Genomic DNA, 24,294 nt, shown 5'->3' on the forward strand with positions numbered 1-24,294 from the left:
GGATGGTGCATTTGCTTCTGACTATACAGGGTGTATCATAATTAATGACATAAATGCACACAGTTGAAAGTACACAGAACTACAAGCGAAAAAGATTCATGAAATGTGGGCTCTAAAATGCATACCTTAAGAGAATACTTCTTCATCTTTAGTCTGTAAACAAATCTTGTCTACTGCAATCTCTCTCATTTCCATATTTTATAGGTAATAATGTGGACCAAAATAAGACAAAATTGTCCAGTAAATGGGCTCTAAGGCACATACCTTAAAAGCTATGAGGACTTCTTCATTGTCATGACTATGCAACACATCTCTTCCACTGAGTGAGTGCTCATAGCTCTTAAGGTGTATGTTTTATAGCCCATGTTTACAGAGACTTTCTTGCTTCCAGTACCATGTACTTTCAACTGTATGCATTTATGCCACTGATTATGATATACTCTGTATTTCGGGATCTGTTATCATCCAAATGCATCTGGAATTTTTTATAGTGAAATATGTGAAAGTATAATAAGTGGATTTTATTTAACTGTCTGTTTTCTTACAGTGTGAGTTTTAAAATAAGTATATCATGTTGTGCAAATGACTGATATAGTGATTGTCCGAAAGTGCACAAGATACAAAGGCTTTTCAATATTTCGTAGTGAAGACTTTGAAAGAATGTACTTAAATCAACAAGTTATATGACATTAAAATTGAGTTTGCAGTAGTCTAGCTGTAGTACATATAGTTGTAATTAAATGTAGTATCACATAACTTCAGAGCTTGGAAAATTATTAGAGAAAGTAATATTAAATCAAATTGAGGGACATTTCATCAAACATAATCTATTTAAGAATTTACAACATGGTTTTAGAAAAGGAAGATCTATTGTAACAGCAGTAGCAATTTTTATACATGAAATGTTAAAGAAGCTAGATGAAAAAGATACAAGGTAACAGGCACCTTCCTGGATATGAGTAAGGCTTTTGATACTATGAATCATCAATTCTATTGCATAAATTAGAAGCATATGGGATGAGAGAGGCAGCCTTACAACTACTTACCTCCTATTTAAAAGACAGGAAACAGTGTGTCAAGCTCACTTATAAAAGCAATGAACAGTTGGTAACAACCAAATCAACCCACAAGATACTTCAAGGTAATGTGCCCCAAGGAAGTATATTGGGGCCTTTTCTGTTTCCTGTGTACGTTGATGATTTAACTGAACCTCAAAACTCCAAGGTTGTAAGCTATGCTGATGACACATCTTTTGTCAGATGGGGCCATGGTGTGCAAAATATTACAAACAGTAGTGAAATCAATTATAATTTTCTGTCAAGTTATCTTACTGCAAATAAGTTACTTGTAAATAAATAGAAGACAGTGACAATGCAATTTATGCTTAGCTATAGTCAGAACATAAACAGCCAAACAAACAAACACAAATTTTTGGCCATAATTATTGACAAACACCTGTCATGGAAAGAACATATAGACCAAATATGTAAGAAAATCAGTACAAATATATAACTGCTGAAAAGGGTCTCAGCCTTCCTGGAACATGATAGCCTGAGACTAATATACTTCGGAGTGATAAATACTAACCATGTACTCTATGTACATCCTGCAGGCAATAATGTTTGCAAAACAAAATCCAGAATATAATGTAACAAATCTGTGATAGGTGCAGTCGGTAGGTCTGAGAGGGTGGGGAGGCCGAAGGGAAGGTGAGAGGTGAGTGGAAAATGAGAAGTAGATGAGGGGGAAAAAGAAAGACTAATGGGTCTGTTGGTGAAATAGAAGGCTGTATAATGCTGGATTGGGAGCAGGGAAGGGGATAGGTGGGTAAAGGACAGGGACTGGCAAAGGCTGAGGTGAAGGGGTTTATAGGAATGTAAGAATACTACAAGGAAAGTTATCACTTGCACAATGCAGGAAAGCTGTTGTTTGTAGGAAGGATCCAGATCATACAGACTGTGAAACAGACATTGGAGTGAAGCCTGTTGTGTTGGGAAGCATGTCAGCAACTTGGTGGTCCAGCTGTCTCTATGCCACAGTTTGTCAGTGGACATTCATGCAGATAGACAGCTTATAGGTTGCCAAACCCACATAGAATGCAGCACAGTGGTTGCAGCTTACTTTGTAGGTCACATAACTGCTTTCACAGGTAGCCATGCCTTTAATGGGATAGTTGATGCTTGTGACTGGAGTGCAGCAGGTGGTAGTGTGAGGATGTATGGGACAGGTCTTGCGTCTAGGTCTATTACAGGGATATGAGACATGAAGCAAGGGAGTGGGAGCAGGGATGGAGTAGGGATGGACAAGGATACTGTGTAGGTTTGGTGGGCGGTGGAATACCACTGTGGAAGGTGAGGGAAGGATAGTGGGTAGGATATTCCTCATTTCAGGGCATGAAGAGAGGTAGTCAGAACATTGGCGGAAAATGTGACTCAGTTGCTCCAGTCCTGGGTGGTACTGGGTCATGAGGGGAGTGCATCTTTAGGCCGGATTGTGGTAAAGTGGGAGTTGGTACGTGACTGGAGAGACAAATCACAAGAAATCTGTTTCTGTACAGGATTGGGAGGGTAATTTTGGTCCGTGAAAGCCTCAGTGACACACTTGGTATATTTGGAGAAGGACTGCTTGTCACTACAGATGCAATGGCTACGGGTAGCTAGGTTTTATGGATGTGACTTCTTGGTATGGAATGGGTGACAGCTGTCAAAATGAAGGTATTGCTGGTGGTTGGTAGGTTTGATATGTACGGAGGTACTGATGTAGCAATCTCTGAGGGGAGGTCAACATCAAGGAAGGTAGCTTGCTGGGTTGAGGAGGCCCAGGTGAAGCACATGGGGAAGAAAGTGTTGCAGTCCTGGAGGTATGTGGATAGGGTGTTCTCACCCTCAGTCCAGATAATGAATATATTGCCAATAAATCTGAACCAGGTGAGGGATTTAGTTTTATAGGTGGCTAGGATGGATTCCTCTAGATGGTTCATGAATAGGTTGGTGCCATGTGGGTGCCCATTGATGTATGACGAATGTGTTTGCACGTGATGTCTTCAAAGGAGCAGTGGGCCCTGTGGTAAAGGAGTCGATGGAGGAAATGGCTGGTGTCTTTGATGGGGTGTGCTGGTTGGAGAGCTTTTTGAAGTGGCATTATGCATTCTGCTCCAACCTGTTCACCTCCTACAGCCCCTTAAAGTACACCTCTACAAAAGCCTCTAAACATCCCTTCATGGCTGGCAAACCCTGTCTTGCAGATCTAGTGCATTTAGCACAATCTGAGAAACTCCCTCCCACCACCATACAGAATCCAGAACCTAAAAAGACCTGAAATGCAATGTTGAACTTTTTCTCCAAAAGCCTTAGTCCCACAGAAGTATCAGTCCTTTCCTTAGCTTTAGCCCTGCTCTCAACTTCAGTCATGCTGGACTTGTTAAACACCTTCTCTCCTTCTCCTGTTCCTTAGTTAGCTAAGTAGTTACTTTCATGTTCCACACTTTTTTGCCCCCAACCCTACCAATCAAACTCAACCTAGCCTGAATCTGTTCACTCCTCCATTCAACAATGATTCACCCTCACTGTCCCAAATCAGCCCCTATTAACATTTCAGAATTTCTTAACCTCAAACCTTGCCTCACCATAATACCCCAAATCCCTCAACATCGAAGCTAACCTTGCATCTGTATAAACAACTGCAACCCACAACCTAACAATTGATCCTGACCTTATAATCCTACCTGCCAACAATGGATGGCTCCATCACTGTGGTTTTGAACCACACGGATTACCTGGTAGAAGAAGTCTGCTAGCTGTCAGCTTCATCCACCTACAAACCCAGTCAGAGTGACCCCATTCCAGAAATACAACAGGATCTCCAGTCTCTCCACAAAACATTAGACCCATTAGAGAATCTCTCCCATGAATCTGTCTCTATCCTCAACCCTACTACTCCCCACACTCCTACCTTCTACATGCTTCCTAAACGTCCATGAACCTATCATTCAGGACATCCCATTGTTGCCATTTACTGTGTCCCCACTGAGAGAATCTCTTCTCTCATTGACCAATCCTCCTATAGCAAAGACACCATCCATTTCATCCACCGACTATCCACAGTTCCTGTTCCTTTACAAAATGGTGCTCTGCTTGTCACTGTTAATACCACCTCCCTCTAGACTAAAATCCCTAATGCTCACAGCTTTGCCACTACTAAACACTAATTTTTGCAGCACCCAACGGGTTTCAACCATGCAACCTCCTTCATGGTAACCATGGCAATTAGCCACAATTACTACACATTTGAAGGCATAATCTAAAAACAAATATGTGCTACAGCAGTGTGCACCCACATCACACCAGCCAATGCCAATCTATTCATGGGCCATCTACAGGAATCCTTCCTAACATCCCACAATCCCAAACTCCTCACCTGGTTCAGATTCATGATGATTTATTTGTGGTTTGGACTGAGGATGGGGACAAATTATCTGCTTTCCTCCTGAACCTCAATACCTTCTCCTCCTTTCACTTCATCTAGTTCTCCTCAACTCAACAGGAAACCTTCTTCGACGTTGACCTCCGCCTCAAAAATGGCTACATCAGCACCTCTGTCCACATCAGACCTACCCACCACCAATAGCACTTCCACTTCAACAGCTGCCACCCACTCCATACCAAGAAGTCCCTTCAGTACTGTTGTGACTCGCCGATTATTCAAAGTGCCGCCGCGCAATTACGCACGTCCTCTACGTGCGGCGCTGTCTGCCAGCCAGGCAGCAGCTGTGCCACCTAAGCGGCCAGCCGAGCAGCGGCCGCTAGACGGAGACTCAGTGTTTAATCGAATGCCGACTTGTACACAGGTCAACTTACTCAGTGACTTACATGTGTTGTTGTGTTGTCCGAAATATGTGTTAAATTTGAAGTTATAAAAAGTACATCCTAGTTATCCATTGCTGCTGCATCTGTAATGATGAGCAGTCTCTCTCCAAATATACCAAGGGTATCACTGAGGTCTTCACAGGCCAAAATTACCCTTCCTACCTTGTACAAAAACAGATCTCCCACACATTGTCTCTCTGTTCACCTACCACCTCCCACTTTCTCACCATCTGGCTATCAAGAAGCACTCCGCTCATGACTCAGTACCACCCAGGACTAGACCAACTGAATCACATTCTCCACCAGGGTTTTGACTACCTCTCGCCATGCCCTGAAATGAGGAATATCCCACCCACTATCCTTCCCACACCTCCCGCAGTGATTTCCACTACCCACTGAACTTACATAATATCTTTCTCTATCCTTATTCCATCTCTGCTCTCAACTCATTGCTTCATGGATCATAGCCCCATAATAGACCTAGATGCAAGACGTACCCCATACATCCTCCCATAACCACTTACTCCACTCCGGTCACCTACCCCTCCAATGTCAGGACTACCTGTGAAAGCAGTCATGTGATAAAATAACGAACTGCAAGCACTGTGTTGTGTTCTATGTGGGCATGACAACCAACAAGCTGTCTGTTCACATTAATGTCCACTGACACACTGTGGCCTAGAGACAGCTGGACCACCCAGTTGCTGAACATACTTCATTTGAATGTCTGTGCCATCTGGACCCTTCGTACAAACACCAGTTTTTCTGAATTTCAAAGATGGTAACTTTCCCTGCAATATATCTTAAGGTTCCACAACCCTAGCCTCTACCTATGCTAATCCCTGTCATGCACCCACCTATCCTGTTCCCTGCTCCCACTCCAGCACTACACTACTACATTCCACCAACACACCCACTAAAGTCTCCTTTTTCCCCCTCCTCTACGTCTCTCCTTTTCCAATAACCTTCCCCCCTGCACCCCTACCTCCTCAACCTCCCTGCTTGCACCTATCATGCCTACCCTGTCCCCACCAATTCCCTGCATGCTCCCACAAGCAGCACTACACTCTCCCAAACCCATAGCCTGCTATCCCTGCCCCTCCCTTCCTTGGCCTCCTCCTTACCCCCAGCACTCAGATTGCTTCTCCCATCAGATGCAGTAGCTCACAGTCTGGCCTCAGTAGCTGGAGACAATGGTCAAATGTGTAAGTTTTAATTACATGAATGTGTGTGTCTTTTCTACTTTAGAAGAAGGCCTTTTGTCTGAAAACTTGTATTCAGTCTGCGACTCAACATTTCCTCAATATAAAGAGTATCAATCTACCCTTTTTATAATACTGTCGTTGAACAATTAAAGTCTTTAATAATGTCTGCATATGGTGTAATATGTTGGATCCAAAGTTATCATCCTCATTGTTCATAACAATGGTGTGAGCAGAAAGCCTTTTTAACATGCAGTGCATGCTTTCCTGGCTACTATTTACTTTCCTGGCATTAGGATTTATAATTTTTCACTTCAAATAAAACCCTGCAGGCCTGTATTGTACATTCCCTCGATTCTTCAAAAAATACATTTTTTATGTTTGATATTGTTCATATGTTGAAATTCATCAAGAATAAGTGGAAAACAAAGCAAAATGTTAACAAGACAGATCATTTTCATGACATTAATAACCATCCAGTGATGTTGCCAGCACAATATAGCCATCCCGAACTGCTTTTTGAGAATAAAAAAAACTTATTACTTAAGTATTGGTCCCACACTTTCACTGAAGGCCCTGTATTATTCTTCTACATAAAAGCAGAGCATAAAATTAGCTTTAAGACTTTCCAATGAAAATAATGTAGTTGTATTCAAACACACAATAAAACATATGTTTGACCTATCTAGGTAGATAACTCAGACTGGGGTCCTCCTTCATGCAGTTGTGAAATGGTGGAAAATAGTTTGTGTTTAAAAGCGAAACATTCAGTGAACCACACAAAGAAGCTGTTAGAACCACCATTGATAACCTAGTGCAGTTTTTAAGAGATGTGTTTCACTGGCTGACTGTACACGTCTGTCCCTTAAAGTATTCAAAGAACTGTGACGGACACCCAAACAACAGGGAACAAACATGCATCAGTTTTAAAAAATAGTGCATTGATAATGGCTAGGCACTAGCCAAAATCTGGATTTGCACAAAAAGAGAGAGAGAGATAGAGAGAGAGAGAGAGAGAGAGAGAGAGAGAGAGAGAGAGAAGGCGCCTGACTGCTGTGCTCTATCATTTATAAATGTCCCCTAAAGATTGCTTTATGATTGCAAACATTTCAGTCTTTAGTTTTAACTACACAAACCTTTCTTCACGTTATTCTATATTTATCTGATATATTGACTGGACTTCGCTCTACCAGGTTACTCATAAGATCAGTAGTAGAAGATTAGTGAACTCTAAGGTCACTGATGCTAAGTGAAAATGTTTGCTGTGTAACACCTTGTCATATACAAACATTGGAAAATCCAGGATGGAATGTAACAGTATTATGAAAAGGATAGATGCTACTCACCATAAATGGAGATGCTCAGTTGCAGATAGGCACAACAAAAGGACTATCAAAACATGAGCTTTCAGCCAATTAGGCCTTTGTCAGAAGCCAGAGACCGTGGTCATGTGTGTGCGAGTTGCGTTTGCGTGAGTGTGTATGTGTTTGTTGTCTTCTTCTGACAAAGGCCTAGTTGGCTGCAAGCCGGCTTTCTGACCATCTTTTAGTTGTGTTTATCTGTGACTCTGCATCTCCGTTATGTGGAAAGTAGCAACTATCCTCTTCATAGTATTGTTACCTTGTTATATACACTAGATAATACTTCTGTACATACTTACCAAAATTCTTCTAAATAATATTGAGAAAATTTATTATGATGAAAGCATAGCTTTTACTGATAGCTCAAGAAAAATTTTAAAATTTAAATGTGTTCCACCCACAGAGATAAAATATTGTGTAACATATACATGTATCTCACCGCCATCTTCAATAAATTTGTACTTATATTGAATCCAATGTGCAACTTTTCCTTTAGTGATGTACTTTAATGTGTGTGTGTGTGTGTGTGTGTGTGTGTGTGTGTGTGTGTGTGTGTGTGTCAGATAGAGTTGCAACTGCATGGTAAATACAATTATTAATGTGCTCACTGTAAACTTGTGCCCTGGAGACTTACAATAAATGAAAAACATCTCGCACCAACCTATACATTCCTTTATTGGTGAAAATTTCCATTCTGAATAGAGTGCTTTAGAATAACCTCTAATGCAATAATATATAATAGAATAATCTCTTATGCGAAACATCTCGTATGGCAAACACACATGCAAAAATCATACGTAATACTCAGATAAATATTTGTTCTTGAAAATGAGATTAAATTTTCAAAATGTGTTGCACTAAGCATGAAAACAATATGTAACTGGTGCAATGTTTCATTGTTTAAATAATTACGTGATTATATGTTGTGCATCAGCAGGTGGTTTCTTTATCATGGTCCCAGTTTGTTTCTGGAATGAAGAGGCACTGCCTCAGTTTATTTTGTACTTGTGTGTGTGTGTGTGTGTGTGTGTGTGTGTGTGTGTGTGTATGTTACCTTCTTTCATCCCAGTAGCTCCAGCCCTATGTATCTGAAGTTGTGAGTGAAGAGTGCATTTACTTCTGTACTGACTGATTTTTTATGATTGTTTGCTTCCCTGTTGATTTATAAATCAAGTTCATGCAGAGATTGGATTGAGGAATGTACCTCCACTTGCTATTTACTTCATGTAGACAATTTTTAATGTAATGGACGAATGAATAAGTTCTTTGTCAGAACCATTTTAATTATGAGCACAAATTTTAATTTCTGTCATGATTTTGTGTACAGGACAATAGATAAAATTCAGAAATAGAAATAGATAAAATTCAAAAACAGAAATAGATAAAATTCAGAAATCTATACTTCTAACTTGTTATTCTCACCTGCAGTAGGTATGATAAAAAATACACATTCCAAAATTATTACTGTCTTTCAAGAGATACTATATCATCTGTTAAATAATGGATGTTTAGCAGAAGAGACTCTTTCAGAAATAATAAGTGTTCAATAGAAGAGACTCTTTCAGATTGAAAATTACACAAACTTGTTTATACCATCTATTTTAGGAGTAAAGGAGACCAGTCACTGAAAAGCAGAAGCGTTGAGTCATCAACAGGGGAACACACACAAAAAAAAAGAAAGAAAATTTGCTAGCTTTTGGAAAAAAGCCTTTTGTGAGCCAAAGTAGACACACACACACACACACACACACACACACACACACATGACACACACACACACACACACACACACACACAAGCATCTGTGTTCTTGCATATAGCCAGCAGTATGTACAGTACCACTCTAAAGTATTTCGTAGTTGTGGTGTTATGTTATCAGTACTGCTTGCATGCAGTCACAACAAAGCAACCTACACAACTGTGTCACTCCATCTAGAGCTTCACACCACTGTGGTTACATATCTAGTAAACCAGCGCAGTTATGCAAGAACAATGATATTCCTTTAGCTGAAAAGTATTTTGTAATTTGCTTTGATGGTACGATATTCATTAACTATTGTTACTTAGGCTTTGAGACAATGTTTGTTTGTTTGTAGAGACAACTAGAAGCATGACAAAACACAAAAACTACTTGGCCGATGTGAGACAAGCTGTTTAGCATGCTTTGAAGAAGGGAAAGTCACCATCTAGAACTGCTAGAGACTATGGCATATCACAACAACCAATAAGTCTGTGGAGTCAATGGCAAAAACAGAAGGGAACAGTAGCCAACAAGCCACGGTCACGACATCCTCAAAAAGCAAGGTGGGAGGACAGAATGATTTGTAAGCAGTCAGCTGCTGATCTAAGAAAAATGATTCAACAAATTAGGGATGATCTAGAGCAGCAGTATGGACTGAACCTGCATGTGTCTACTGTAAAATATCACCTACTAGCATGTGAATTAAATGGTACAGGACCACATTTAAACCACACATAAATTTAAAAAATAGGAATGCCAGGATAGAGTTTGCAAAGAAACATCAAACATGAAATACTGCAGATTGATCCAAGGTTTAATGGAGTGACAAAAGTAAATTTAATATATTTTCTTCCAATGGTGTGCATTGTATACGTCAACCAAAAAACCAAAGGTATAACAAAAAGTAACAGATACCACCCATCAAACATGATGGTGGCAGAATCATGCTGTGGGGATGTTTTTCTAGACATGGGGTTGGTCCTCTAGCCCAAACAAAAGCAAAATAGATCATTTCCTGTACAGTGACATTTTAGAAAAGAATATGGTTCAAGAAGGGAGACAGAATATGCCACAGTATTGGGTATTTCAGCAGGACAATAATTGAAAACACATCTCTGGCCATTTAAAAAAATTCTTTTCACATAGAAAAAATCAAACTTCTGGTGTCCAAGCCAGATCCCAGATCTAAATCCAAATGAACACCTTTGGGATGCATTGGATTGATATGTTCATCATTGAAGCTACTCAAACAGGGATCAATTTGCTGCTGCCTTATTGGACGAATGGTCAGAACGCCCACCTAACATATTACAAAAACTTGTGGATTCAGTGCCAAATAGATGTGCAGCTGTGATCAAAGCCTATGGGTATGCAATGAAATACTGATTTATTCTTCAGATTCCAAAGTAGTTTTGTTTTATTTTTACATACTTAGATCTACAAATTACTTTTGAGCCTAAAGAATTGTTATTTCTGTTTTGATGTATGCTAACTTTGTTTAAAGTAAATGTAGTTTTGTAATAAATGGGTTATAATTACATACTTTTCAGTTATTCACTGGCAGTTTACACACTTATCTTTCTGTAATTGTAACTAATGCTGTCTGCAAAATACGTTTAGCACTGCTGTAGGGACACAGGCATGTGTGCAAATGCATGCCTGTGTGTGTGTGTGTGTGTGTGTGTGTGTGTGTGTGTGTACTTTTACTCTAGATAGAGAAAGGATATATTCCAAACCCAGCAAGTTTTATTCCTTTTTTGTGTGCCCATGTCAACAGCCCAATGCTTCTGCTTCTCAGTGGGTGCTCTCCTTTACTCCTAAAGTATTTCAATTCTACTTGAATTTTCCTTCTGTGTTTATGTCATCCATTGTTGAGTATAAATCTTAAATTACAGTATAATGTAAGTTTGTGTCTTTTGTTGTGGCACTAATAATCAATAAGACTCTAAAAATTGTGCAGTTGAGTAAAAGATGTGATTCACATCCCAACTATAAAATGTTAATAGGTGCTAGACTATGTGAGCAAGCTAGCAAGGACTATCCATGTCATCTAACAGTCAGCTTGTGTCACATATGTTGGGACCATTTTTCTTAGCAGCCTCAAATTGATGACTTTCCAGAAATAGAGAAATATGTCATCAATCTGCTACCAACAATCTTGAAAATGCACAGATATGGTTGGGTTTCACTCTACTGGTGCTTGAAGAGTTCATATTCGTTCCTAGAAATGAGTTGTCACACAGGCAAGGATATTGGGAAAAATAAACTACTGTGGGTGATGGGGGAAGAACAGTTGCTACTCTCCAGTTGCTACTCTCCTTTGTTTTTGAAAAGTTTCATTTGCTCTGGAGATGACTCAAATGAAGTAGAAAATTTGTTTGTGTGGCAAGGTAGTTAGATATTTCAGAAAGTAAAGCCTATGTTAAATGTTGTGTATTCGAATACTACTTCATCTTTCAAACACATTTGTTGAGCACAGTCTTAGATTGTAAGGAACTGAACATTCTCAAAAATCTCACCCTTGGGAAACTATATTCATGCACTACCTCTAAACTTTTTTTGTTATAAGCTAATTAAAACATAATTTCAAAAATAGAAAGTAAGTTATTTCATAAAACAAAGGAGGAACACTCACCATAGTGAGGTACCTCACAAAAAATCAACTGAGAACTACAAAATATACTCACGCCTCTGCTACTTTAGAAACTTTAATATTCCGTCTATCTAAACGCTTCCTTAGCATAGCTATATGTCTCTTTAAATGTTCCACAGGCGTAGCAAGATCAGTTTCCAATGTTGAGGGTGAAATGCGACCTCCAGCCACACCCAACTGTAGATGCTTACTACTTTTCAATGGTTTATTCATTCTGCAGGCTTTCTTTATATCAATTTCAGTAGTATTTACACACCCTGGCTGTAACAGAATGAGTTAGTGTTTCATTATAATGTTTTATCCACTTTCTAAATAGGCATAATACATCATGAATGTGGCCACAATATTTTTCAGTAGGGATAATCATAGAAAATGCAGTACAGTTTCAGTACTTGCAATTGGCAATTATTTCAAGTTTGTTCGAGACAATTAACATAAAGTAAACAAAAACTGAGGTGTAATTTTTAAAGAGAGGAGTGCAGGGCTGCAGATGTCACTTACTGAAAAGCCACTTCCAAATTACCCATTCCGTTACAATAATTTAAATGGTTATATATGAGTGGTGTTTACAATTATGCAGCTGAGTAGTATTTTCAAAGTAACAACACATCTCACAGTAAGCTGGTCAGTTACATGTTACATAGACTGTACTCACATTTGACATTAGGAAACAGAATAATATAAGATTTTAGACTTGTGTGCATGTGATTTAAATTCATAAACAGATGGTTATCAAAATAATGGCTACATTTTGACAAACATTATTCATATGGTATTGAGTCACATTCTACCTGTTGGAAAATGCAATAGATGCAGAGAGATGCTTAAGGATTTCCTTAGAAATTCCATATTAATGTGTTAAGTAATACAGAATTTCTAAGGAAATCCTTCACCACCTGTCTGCATCTATTGCATTTTCCAACAGGTTAAATGTGGCCCAATACCATGTGAATAATGTTTGTCAGAGTGACTAATGCAGCACTTAATTTCATGAGTAATTATGGAAAAGGAAATTACACTGGGTTTGCTATTCTGGAACTAACCACATCCTCTGTGATGTTTATCTGGGTGACTGGGTGAGCCATATGGGGTGAGGAAATTAATTCACCAGCAGTATACCTGCAAGGCAGTGCCCTTGTATCAGAAAAAAAAATCATATGATATATGCAGTTACCTAAAAGTCCCATAATATTTGGGTACACTTTGTCATTACCAAGTAACAACAATGCCAATTAACATAATTAAACTGCAGTTGCCATAAGAGAACAACCTCCACATTTAAATATAGAAGGTGGGATGTGTAAGGTTCCTTGGGTACCTGCCACAAATAAACCAAAACCATTGCAGTTGAAAAGTCACTCATTGGCAATACTTCCATCACTTATAAATGTTGTTACCAGAATACAGATCGGCAATAATTGCTCATTTACTGCAGTTCACAAAAGCATTGTGGTTTATACAAACAAGTTGCTCTAGATGCTGAGAGAGAGCTCTTTACTTTTCCTACTCTATATTTTTCCTGTTTTTTGTGACTGCAATTGTTGAGGGGAAGAAGGGCTGGGGTTATTCACTGTTTTCCAACATCCAAATGAGGATCAATAGCAAGTTAAGGAAAACTGCTTTGGGCTAGCAAGAACTTGGAATTCATAACACCAATTATCTGTTGCTTCTTGTGTTTTATGTGAACTATAAAATCTCATATTAAATGTCATCTGTCAAATCATATCAAAATTACATACATGGATTCATACTCAAAGCTCCAGAAAATCATGTTGTATTAGACCATGATGCATCAATATGACAAGAGAAATGTGTCTAATCACCAGACTGGACAGAAATATTGATAGTTTCTGTACTGTTGACTGATGGTTTCTGTCACTGTAGACATTTTCCAGAAGGACACATGACACTTTTTAACTTCCGAATGAATCTACTATATCATTTAAAACATAGTGCAATAAAAAGTATCATCTGGCTTCTCTTACTGGTTTTGATCTGGCTCATGATTTTCACAGCATGTTTACCAACTTATGAGTGCAAGCTGAAAAGTAATGCCACTGAATTTTTTATGTGAAAACTCTTAAAGCTTTTTGAATAAAACAAATGTTATTAACATTCTATACCTTTATTCTTCAATTCTACATGTTTGCAACCGTCTGCCACTAAAGAGCTCCTAACTGTAGTGTGTAACATGGAGGTGTCTAACTTAACTATACTAGTGCATGAGAAACAGCATGCTACATTCTAGTTTTGAATCTGAAGAATTCGTCCACACATGGAGCACCTTCTCCTTCAGCATCACAATGCCATACCACACACACACATTGTGAAATCTGCAGCAATCTGATGCCTTGGATTCACAGTCATCATTCACCTTCCACGCAGTCCTGACTGAGCCCCATCCAATTTTCATGTATTTCCAAAACTTAAAGAAAATCTTCACGGACTTCAATTTCATAGTGACAAAGTGGTGCAAGCAGAGGTGAGGTTGTGGCCCTGCCAACAAAGTCAGTTATGGTATCAACAAACTGGTCCCTCATTTGGAGAGCACATTCATTGCCAGGGAGGCTATGTTGAGAAATAAATATGTACACATGAAGAATAAACAAGCAGAGGGTTAATAACATTTGGTTGATGTAAAAAGCTTTAAGAATTTTCACATAAAAATTCAGAGGCATTAGTTTTCTGGATGCCATCATATAATAACTCAGTGATTACAGTGTTTTGTGTAGGGTAGCTCCAACAACCATGTACATTCCTATTGTGCAAATAAAATTATCACTTTCTCCAAGACCATAATTCAGTCACTAAGAAAGAATTTCTCCTAAAAATCAAATGGAAGTTTCAGGCTGAAATAAGGAACAAGTGATGGCAACAAGAAGTCAGCAACTTCAAAGGCTGTCTGATGCCATGGACATAAATAACTTCTATGCAGTAATTCATGAGCTCCTTGGTCTAACTAGCTTTTCAACAGGTTCACTAAATTTACTGACAATTTCACAATCCTCACAGTAAGTCTTGAAGTTTAGACTGATGAGCCAAAACATTACGAGTAGCTGCTTAATACCTTGCTTGTCTGTCTTTGGAACAAAATACATCACTGATTCTGCATATCTAGGATTTGCCAGTTTGTTGGTAGGTTTGTGGAGGTATGTGACATTAATTGTCAATGCACAGGTCATATAATTTGCATAAATAATGGGCCGCTGATTTGTGTATGTGGTGGTGGCGCCCGATAGTGACCCAGAATTTGATCACCAAGACATCAACGTGAACTCATTATAATGCTTCTCGAACCACTGTAGCTCGGTTCCCACTCTACAACAGAGACAATTATACTGCTGAAAGATGATACAGTCATCAGGAAAAACATCAAGCATGAAGTAATGCAGGTGGTTTGCAGCTGTCAGCGTATCTTTGATTAGTACCACAGGTTCCATGCAAGTGCAGGAGAATGTCTCCCATAGCATAATATGCTCCCACCAGCCTGCATCTGTGGAACACTGCATGTTTTGATTCACTGTTCACCTCAATGATGGTGTGGAGATGGCCCTCGATTTAGTGTAGTAAAAATGTGATTCACCTGAAGAGCCAACATGTTTCCATTGATCAATGGTTGAATCCTGATGGTCCACTGCAGTCATAACTAACAATGTAATTTGGTCAACATGTGAACACTTATGGATGGTCCACTGCAGAGCTCCATGTTCAACAATATACAATGAAAGGCATGCTCTGAAACACTTGTGCACACACCAGCATTATGCTCTTTTGGCAGAGATGCCACAGATCACCATCTATTCTACTTTACAGAGCAGACAAGCCTCCAAATCTCATTTTCTGTGAAGAGTCATTAAAGTCCACCCATGTCGTGCCTGGCAGTAGCTTCAGTTTCGTTCTACCTCTTTCCATACATGCTCATGACAATAGCACATGAAGTATGACCAGCTTCACCATTTTTGAGATATTCATTCACAGGCTCTGCATAATAATAATCTGCCCTTTGCCAAAGTCACTCATCTCAATGGATTTCCCTATTTGCTGCCCATACATTCACTATGGTTATCCCCCATCTGTGTTTGCCCACTTACATTCTTTTGTTACTCTGTCACATGCCCGCAACAATACCCAGGTGGCATTCAACATTGCAGTGGGCAGTGGTCATAATGTTTTGACTTGCCCATGTAGAATGATGTAAGGAATACCTATTATAATTATAAACAGAAGCTCTACCACTTCAAAAGGCTTCCTTTACAATGTCCATCCATTAGCAGAAAAATTAAAGATGACAGATCCACTGACATAAAAAGAATTCAGAGAAGTTCTAAAATGACTGCAACCTACGAAGGTTGAAACATTATTTGCAGTAGTTTTATTATAAATATTTACACTACTGGCCATTAAAATTGCTACACCACGTGCTACAGATGCAAAATTTAACTGACAGGAAGAGGATGCTGTGATATGCAAATGATTAGCTTTTCAGAGCATTCACACAAGGTCGGCACTGGTGGCGACACCTACAACATGCTGACATGAGGAAAGTTTCCAACCGATTTCTCATACACAAACAGCATTGCCTGGTGAAACGTTGTTGTGATGCCTTGTGTAAGGAGGAGAAATGCATACCATCACGTTTCTGACTTTGATAAAGGTCAGATTGTAGCCTATTGCAATTGCGGTTTATCATATTGCGACATTGCTGCTCGCACTGGTCGAGATCCAATGACTGTTAGCAGAATATGGAATCTGTGGGTTCAGGAGGGTAATGCGGAATGCCGTGCTGGATCCCAACAGCCTCGTATCACTAGTAGTTGAGATGACAGGCATCTTATCCACATGGCTGTAACGGATCGTGCAGCCACATCATGATCCTTGAGTCAACAGATGGGGACGCTTGCAAGACAACAACCATCTGCACAAACAGTTTGACAACGTTTGCAGCAGCATGGACTATCAGCTTGGAGACCATGGCTGCAGTTACCCTTGACGCTGCATCACAGACAGGAGCACCTGCGATGGTGTACTCAATGACTGACCTGGGTGCACCAACGGCAAAACGTCATTTTTTCGGATGAATCCAGGTTCTGTTTACAGCATCATGATGGTCGCATCCGTGTTTGGCGAAATCGCAGTGTACGCACATTGGAAGCATATATTCGTCATCACCATACTGGTGTATCACCCGGCGTGATGGTATGGGGTGCCATTGGTTACACATCTCGGTCGCCTCTTGTTCGCATTGACAGCACTTTGAACAGTGGACGTTACATTTCAAATGTGTTACGACCCCGTGGCTCTACCCTTCATTCGATCCTTGTGAAACCCTACATTTCAGCAGGATAATGCACGACCACATGTTGCAGGTCCTATACGGGCCTTTCTGGATACAGAAAATGTTCAACTGCTGCCCTGACCAGCACATTCTCCAGATCTCTCACCAATTGAAAACGTCTGGTAAATGGTGGCCGAGCAACTGGCTTATCACAATACACCAGTCACTACTCTTGATGAACTGTGGTATCGTGTTGAAGCTGCATGGGCAGCTGTACCTGTACACGTCATCCAAGCTCTGTTTGACTCAATGTCCAGGCGTATCAAGGCCGTTATTACGGCTAGAGGTGGTTGTTCTGGGTACCGATTCCTCAGGATCTATGCACCCAAATTGCGTGAAAATGTAATCACATGTCAGTTCTAGTATAATATATTTGGGCAATGAATACCCGTTAATTATCTGCATTTCTTCTTGGTGTAGCAATTGTAATGGCCAGTAGTGTATTTATCCCTCTAGATAAGATTTCATACTTATCAGATTAACCTCTAAAACCTGAGTAGTACCTGCCGAACTTTTCAAATGCAACCACTGTCATGATATTCAAGAAAGATGATGGAGTCACAACAGCAATTCCCATGGTATATCACTGCTGCCTTTTACAGGTTGGGTTTTCACTGGACTCTTAACTCCACTGACAGCAAGCTGTTTCCAAAAATGTACTTTGGGAGGCGCATGTTAGTTTCTGGATATGCATAAGGTTGTCACTGTTAAGGTTCCTTTTGTGTACAACAGGCAGCTCTATATAGAAAGAGAGGGGCTGTCATAATCTATAATTCTTTGAAATAAGGCCTACATGATACGTTATTTTCGGTAATGCCAGAATAGCTCTCGATGACTTTCTTCTGACAAATAAAAATTTTGCTGGTTCTTGGAGAGTTATCCCACAGAAAAATGCAATGAAAGAAGGCATTATAGGAGTTAATCACCAATTTTTCAGTAACAGATGTGCATAATTTTTTTAGCCGATAGATAACTCATGAAAGCTTTCAAGATATATAGTCTATGTGACTCTTCCAAGTTAATGCTGTATCTATGTATATGCCAAGGAGTTTGGTAGAAGTGGATTCAATATCAACACTGGATAAGATGAAAAAAATATTAACAGTCTTCAATCACATATTGGATAATCTGAGAAAATCTTTACTCTGCTCCTACAGTTTATTTAGGTTCCTCCCAGAACAGATGGAAGTTGTACCATCTGTATAAAGCACAGATTTGCACTGCATATTGTTGAGCAGGTCATTTATAAATATTATAAACAGTGCCGGCCCAAGCACTGATCCTTAGGGAACACCTATAGTAACATAAGAAACTGCAACTTTTGGTCATTGTAGCTCACAATTTGTTTCCTGTTACTGATACAAGATTTAATGAGGGAGAATTTTAGGTACCTAATGCCGTAACTCTCTGTGGTTTACAGAATCAAATGCCTTGCTTGAGTTCACCCATGGGGCTTCAGCACATAATATGGATTCAAAAGAGGAGTGCACAATAGAAACAACATTTACAGCAGCTTTAACTGTTGACAATATGAATGTAAAACCACTTTGACACTTATCAATATATTGTTTTTTTGACAAATGCATGCAAATTTTCTTTTTTATACAATATTCAATTATTTTTGAGAAAATACATAGTAGAAAAATTGGATGATAATTATTAGTGTGGGATTTATAACACTTTTGTGTAGTGGAATGACTACTCTCTTTTTTAGACATTCTGGAAAAATACTGGTAACAAACATTCATTTTATAAGTGGGCACAAGGGGAATGATATTAAGTCCATTATTTTTTTAATCACAAAATTTGAAAGCCATAAATATCTCCTTATTTTCAGCTACATAATTTTGCTACTGATTTAGTTACATCACATCTTTTCTCCAATTGCAAGTTGGTGACGTAAAAAAAAAAACTGGTTTACATAAGCAGATTGTGAAATAGCTTTCACTGCAGGTTTCAAACTCTTCTTATGAGGAGGTGAGGAATTAAGGTCTGCAGCATTGATCAAAAAAGAGGTTCAATTCATTTGGAGGGACTTTAACCTCATTTGTACCATTTACACACTGCCTGCCTGTACCTAATTCTGACTTAATGGCCCTCACACTGCCTTACATTTGTTATTGGAATTTTCAATGAAGTTATCATTTGTTCTACATTTGGCTAATATGATTTGTAGTCTGTAGTGTCTCTTGAGGCTAATGTATGCTGCTTTATCATCACTACCACATTTTACCTTATTATGGCAGATCAAAACCATTAATCTTAGCTTCTACAAATGTGGTGTGAACCACTTACGTAGAGTTGTTTGACCAGGCTTGCTTGCTTCAGTTTTGTTTTGTTTGATAACCACTAGACAGGAGGTATTGAAAATTTCAGACAGAGTGCTAATAGTCAACAGTAAATGGCTCAGTTCAAAATCATCTTTATGTACATTTGTAATAAAATTGTCACAACAAGAGAGTTGTCTTGTGGGATTGTAATTTGCACAGAAGAGATTATGAGATCTTAGTGTGTTAAACAAATTAGCATTTCTGGGTGTTTTATTTCTTACATCAAACTTTAAATCACCAAAAATTAATTTATTGTGTTTGGCATATTTTTCTGTATGGGTAATACGTTTATCTAAGCACTCTACAAATTTATCATCATCACTATCAGGAGAGTAGTATATTGAATTAACTGTCAGTTTTAGTGTTGGTAGGAGCATGACAGCTGCTTCAAGAATACTTTTAACATGTTAAGTCCCTGGCATCAAGCAGAGTATACCTCAATACTAGCTTATTATGTATCTATATTGAGGAATCCCCATAGTCTTGATTGGGTTGCACTAGCTTGCAATTAAATTAAAACATAGTGGTACATACAGTTTTATCTCTTGTTTTAAGCAGTGTTCATTAATACATAATATTATTCTCTGTATGCATTCAGCATAACACGAAGCTCATCAGCTTTATATTTCGGAGACCTAATATTTATGTGCACACATAAAACAGATTTTTCATTGCAAGAAAGAAGATGCACGGTGTCCTGGGGCAAAATGGAAGCACACACAGTGGTTTTCCCTGCACTGGTCTTTGTGTGGTGTGGTGGTGGAGTTCCATTTTGGAAGCACATGAACTTTCTTGAGGCAGGCCATGAAACTCATTATTTCTCTGTGGTATTTTTTGGTCCTGTTTGAGACTTGGATGGCAGACTCCCTTATTTCACTTCCTGCATAATTTATATGTCATTGGTGATTTAATAAACTTGATAACACTTTAGCTTGGGATGGGTGATTTGATGCACTTGATAAAGGAGATGAAACAGTATTTAATGAGGCTGCTATCTTCTTCTGCACTGATAAAAGTGCATTTTTCTTGTTCATTTCTCAAGGTTCTTGTTTGCTTCACATGCAGCATAATTTATCTGGCCAGGCTCACTGGAGGCACTTAATAATACTTTGGCATACGATGAATGTGCTGATTCACTACTCACAGTGGTTACCTTCATCTCTTCTGCCAACGATACTCAGCAGTGCTGACTGCATTCTCATTCCTGCTGTTGCTATTGATATTTTGATATTTTATCAATCATTGATGTTCCTGTTGCTTCAGATGTGGTTTTGTCTGTTCTGTTTCGTTTGCCCTCAGATTTCGCTATATATGCTTGATGCCCTGGGGGTCATTAATTTTCTGGCATTTTTGTAGTTACCAGTGAACTTCTGACGACATTCAATAAATTAACACAAAGCTCAGCTTTTCCTTTATTTTGCATGTTAAACACATCTCTTCCACTGAAATCACTTTGTTTACATTATTGTTTACATTATTTTTACGGGCCCGGGTTCGATTCCTGGCTGGGTCAGGGATTTTCTCTGCTCAGGGACTGGGTGTTGTGTTGTCTTCATCATCATTTCATCCCCATCTGGTGCACAGGTCACCCAATGTGGTGTCGAATGTAATAAGACCTGCACCAAGGCGGCCAGACCTGCACTGCAAGGGGACTCCCGGTCAATGATGCCAAATGCTCATTATTATTATTAGAAGAGGTAGTATGGACCAAACAAGAAAAAAACCCAGTAAACATAGGCTTTAAAATGCATATCTTAAGAGATGTGTTTCACAGTAGCAAAGATGAACAAGTTCTCATAGCTCTTAAGGTATGTGCATTAGAGCCAATGTTTGCTGGACATTTTTTCTTGTCTCGGTCCACAATACCACCCCTCAAAATACGAAAAGCAAAGAGCTTTCATTACAAGAGATATGTCTCTCAGAAGTAAAGATGAACTAGTGCCTGTAGCTCTTAACCCTTTCAGACCTGATTTTTTTATTTACTTATTAAAGAAATATCTGACATGATTTTTACATTCAGGTCAGTCTCCTGATAACATTTTTCTAAGAAAAAATTTCATATGATCTCTAATTTTTTTAGATATTTAATGTACACAATTGTGTTCATCAGGTCTCGAGCTTCATGTCATACATTATGGAAGTTAAAACTATGGATCAAGTATGCCACTCTTTATTTCACTTTAAAACAGAAGAAACAATAAAAATAATTCCAAATTACAGTTCTTATTTAAACAACAATGGTCAAAACACTGATTTTAAAGTTTCGCATGAAACTGCAAAAAAAATTTCTGTCCTTTTGGAGACATAAATGTACTTTACATTTTCTGCACTGAATTCTAGAACGCCCTGTACATTTTGGAAATATGCTCCTACATCATGCAAAGGCAAATGGTCAATGGAATCAAACTGTATCTCTGTAGCTGGTCATAATTCTCCTCTTCTTTTTGGTATGACTCATGTCTGAAGCCAGTTCTTCATCAGACAGACGCTACCTCTTCTTTTCAGTCATGTTCTTCTGGCACAGTATCAATCCATCTGCTACCCTGATATGAAAGGAAAGAAGGTCCATTTGCTTCTTCTTTTGGATAGACAGGTTGTCTGCATATTGTCTGTATGCCAACCAACTTTGCACAATGGCAAAGTCAACACCATGAAAAATCACACGGAAAGCCCATTTTCGAGATCCGATGAAAACTCTGTAGTAGCTTATCAATTGATCAAATAGTTCCACACCATCCATTGCATGATTATATCTTCTCACTATTTCAGGTCTTTTTACTTTCACATATTTATGGTGTTTTTGTCCCAATACTCAACTTTATCCATTGAGCCTTTACCAACAAAGTTTGAACACAATACAACTGGCCTATGGTCTAACCACTTACACATGCTAATGTCATCAGCACTAGTGATTTCTTCTCAGTAACCTCTGGTTTGTTTCATTACTGTTTTATCATCTGAAAAAGTCAAGTTCGTTCCAGGTCTGTTTTGATGGGCAGTACCTGCTGCATTGATGCCTTGAGATTTCACAACTTAAAACAGAAGATAAGGTAAAAAGAAGTTGTAAAAGTATAATTTATGACCTTTACCTTTTGAGAGTGGAACAGAAAATTCTAAACCAACAGCAGGACCTAATCCAAATTTTTTACAGTATGCTGTATTTAGTCCAGTTGTAGCACCTTGATACAAAAGGAAATAATACACTATTCCACTCTTTTCACATGAAGACTTTGATCCCCCATGGACTTGGTTTCCCCTTGACATACCGCTTTGCAGAAAACTTCCCAGTGAAAGGAATAATTCCTTCACTGACACAAACATTCTCTTCTATAGGAAGTTCACTGCAGCATTTTCGAATGGCTGAGTAAATTGGCCTGACTTTGTAAAATTTATCTTTATTTTCAGATGGCTTTTCCAGATTGTTCACCAAATGTAAATTTGTTCATAATTCTAAAAATCTGTCTCGTGACATGTTTTCCCAAAACACAATTACCTTCAGGTAATACATTCATAATCTGGGAAATGTCAAGATGCCAGTCAATATATGCAAACCAAATAACATTTCTTGTGCTTGAGGAGTTGTCTGCTTGAATGAGGATTTGCCTCGTTGTAATGCATAAATATGAGTATGTGCTGCCATGCTAGTGAACAAATCATCTGGTATATATCTTTTGAAGTATTGCATTGGAGAACACAAGAGAGATTATTCAAAATTTGGAGCGTTGTATGTTTCTGCAATGGTACTTAGTGGCTTGCGTTTCCATTTTATGGATTCTTTAGGTGTCACCATCATGTTGTCACACAGGTTATTCAATTCTCGGTTGTTTTCATTGCATAAAAAGTTCATTTCAGCATCTACCACCTCCCCATCATCCTCATCTTCAGATTTGTGGAGCTTGCCTTTCAAAACGTGGCACACTGTCATCCTCATCTCCTCTCAAACTAATGTCAGAAACGCCACCATTTTCAATTATGTCCATAATCAAGTCCCAATTTTTCCTCACAGAAAGATAATCCATATTTCTAAGTCAAAAGCCAGCAATATAAAATAAAATCATATGTACAGCTCCGTTATTCTCCTTTCTTGCTGCTGGTACTGAAATTAATGGAAAAATTGCCATACATAACTACCATAGCCATGCAAATATAGCAGACACACATTTTAGGTTATTTTTTCCTATTTTACACCATTAAGGACCTGTTGTACACAAATGTGTACATTAATCTTGCCTGATACATAACACAAATATGAACTGTTTAAAATTAATGAAAATTCCACTGAAAGAATGTCTAATGTTTCCAAAAGAAGGAAACCACACAAAACATTCATAAACAAAACCCACAACGTGACTATTACAGCAATAAAGTCAACATGTAATGGCTTCCCACAGAGAAACAACACCAGAGAGCATATTTTGCTCTGTGGTTCATAGACTGCTCACAAGAGAGCAGCAGCAGCTGGTGCATGGCTAAAAGAAACATACACAAATGTGCAAAGTGAGTTTGGATGCACCTCACATTTCTTGTTAGCGAAATATTAGTGAACAAACTTTATGAACACAATTGTGACCACCAGGTCTGAAAGGGTTAAGGTATGAATTTTAGAGACAATATTTACTGGACTTTTATATTGTTTCTGCCCATACTACTACTTCTGAAAGTTTGTCAATGGAGTTCTGGTCCATCCTGCACATGTAGGAGTTCAAAAAGTAAGTTAACATAGCACTAAGAATTTGATGCTTACACAATAGTAATTCACATCTAGGTCCTGTAGGCAGTATAGGACAACTGACTGAATCTGGTTGTT

The 24,294-nt window shown here is 38.7% G+C and overlaps 1 protein-coding gene across 2 annotated transcripts in view; it reads right to left on the reverse strand.

Moving 5' to 3' along the window:
* Positions 1-24,294, reverse strand: part of LOC126184970 (regulator of G-protein signaling 7) — a 278,200-nt gene that overhangs the window by 72,748 nt on the left and 181,158 nt on the right. For both annotated transcript variants that reach the window (XM_049927666.1, XM_049927667.1), the window contains exon 8: positions 11,857-12,083. In XM_049927666.1, the coding sequence (XP_049783623.1) occupies positions 11,857-12,083 (227 nt within the window). The remainder of the gene's footprint in view (positions 1-11,856; positions 12,084-24,294) is intronic.

Source organism: Schistocerca cancellata, chromosome 4 (genome assembly GCF_023864275.1).
Source record: "Schistocerca cancellata isolate TAMUIC-IGC-003103 chromosome 4, iqSchCanc2.1, whole genome shotgun sequence".
Lineage (NCBI taxonomy): Eukaryota > Metazoa > Arthropoda > Insecta > Orthoptera > Acrididae > Schistocerca > Schistocerca cancellata.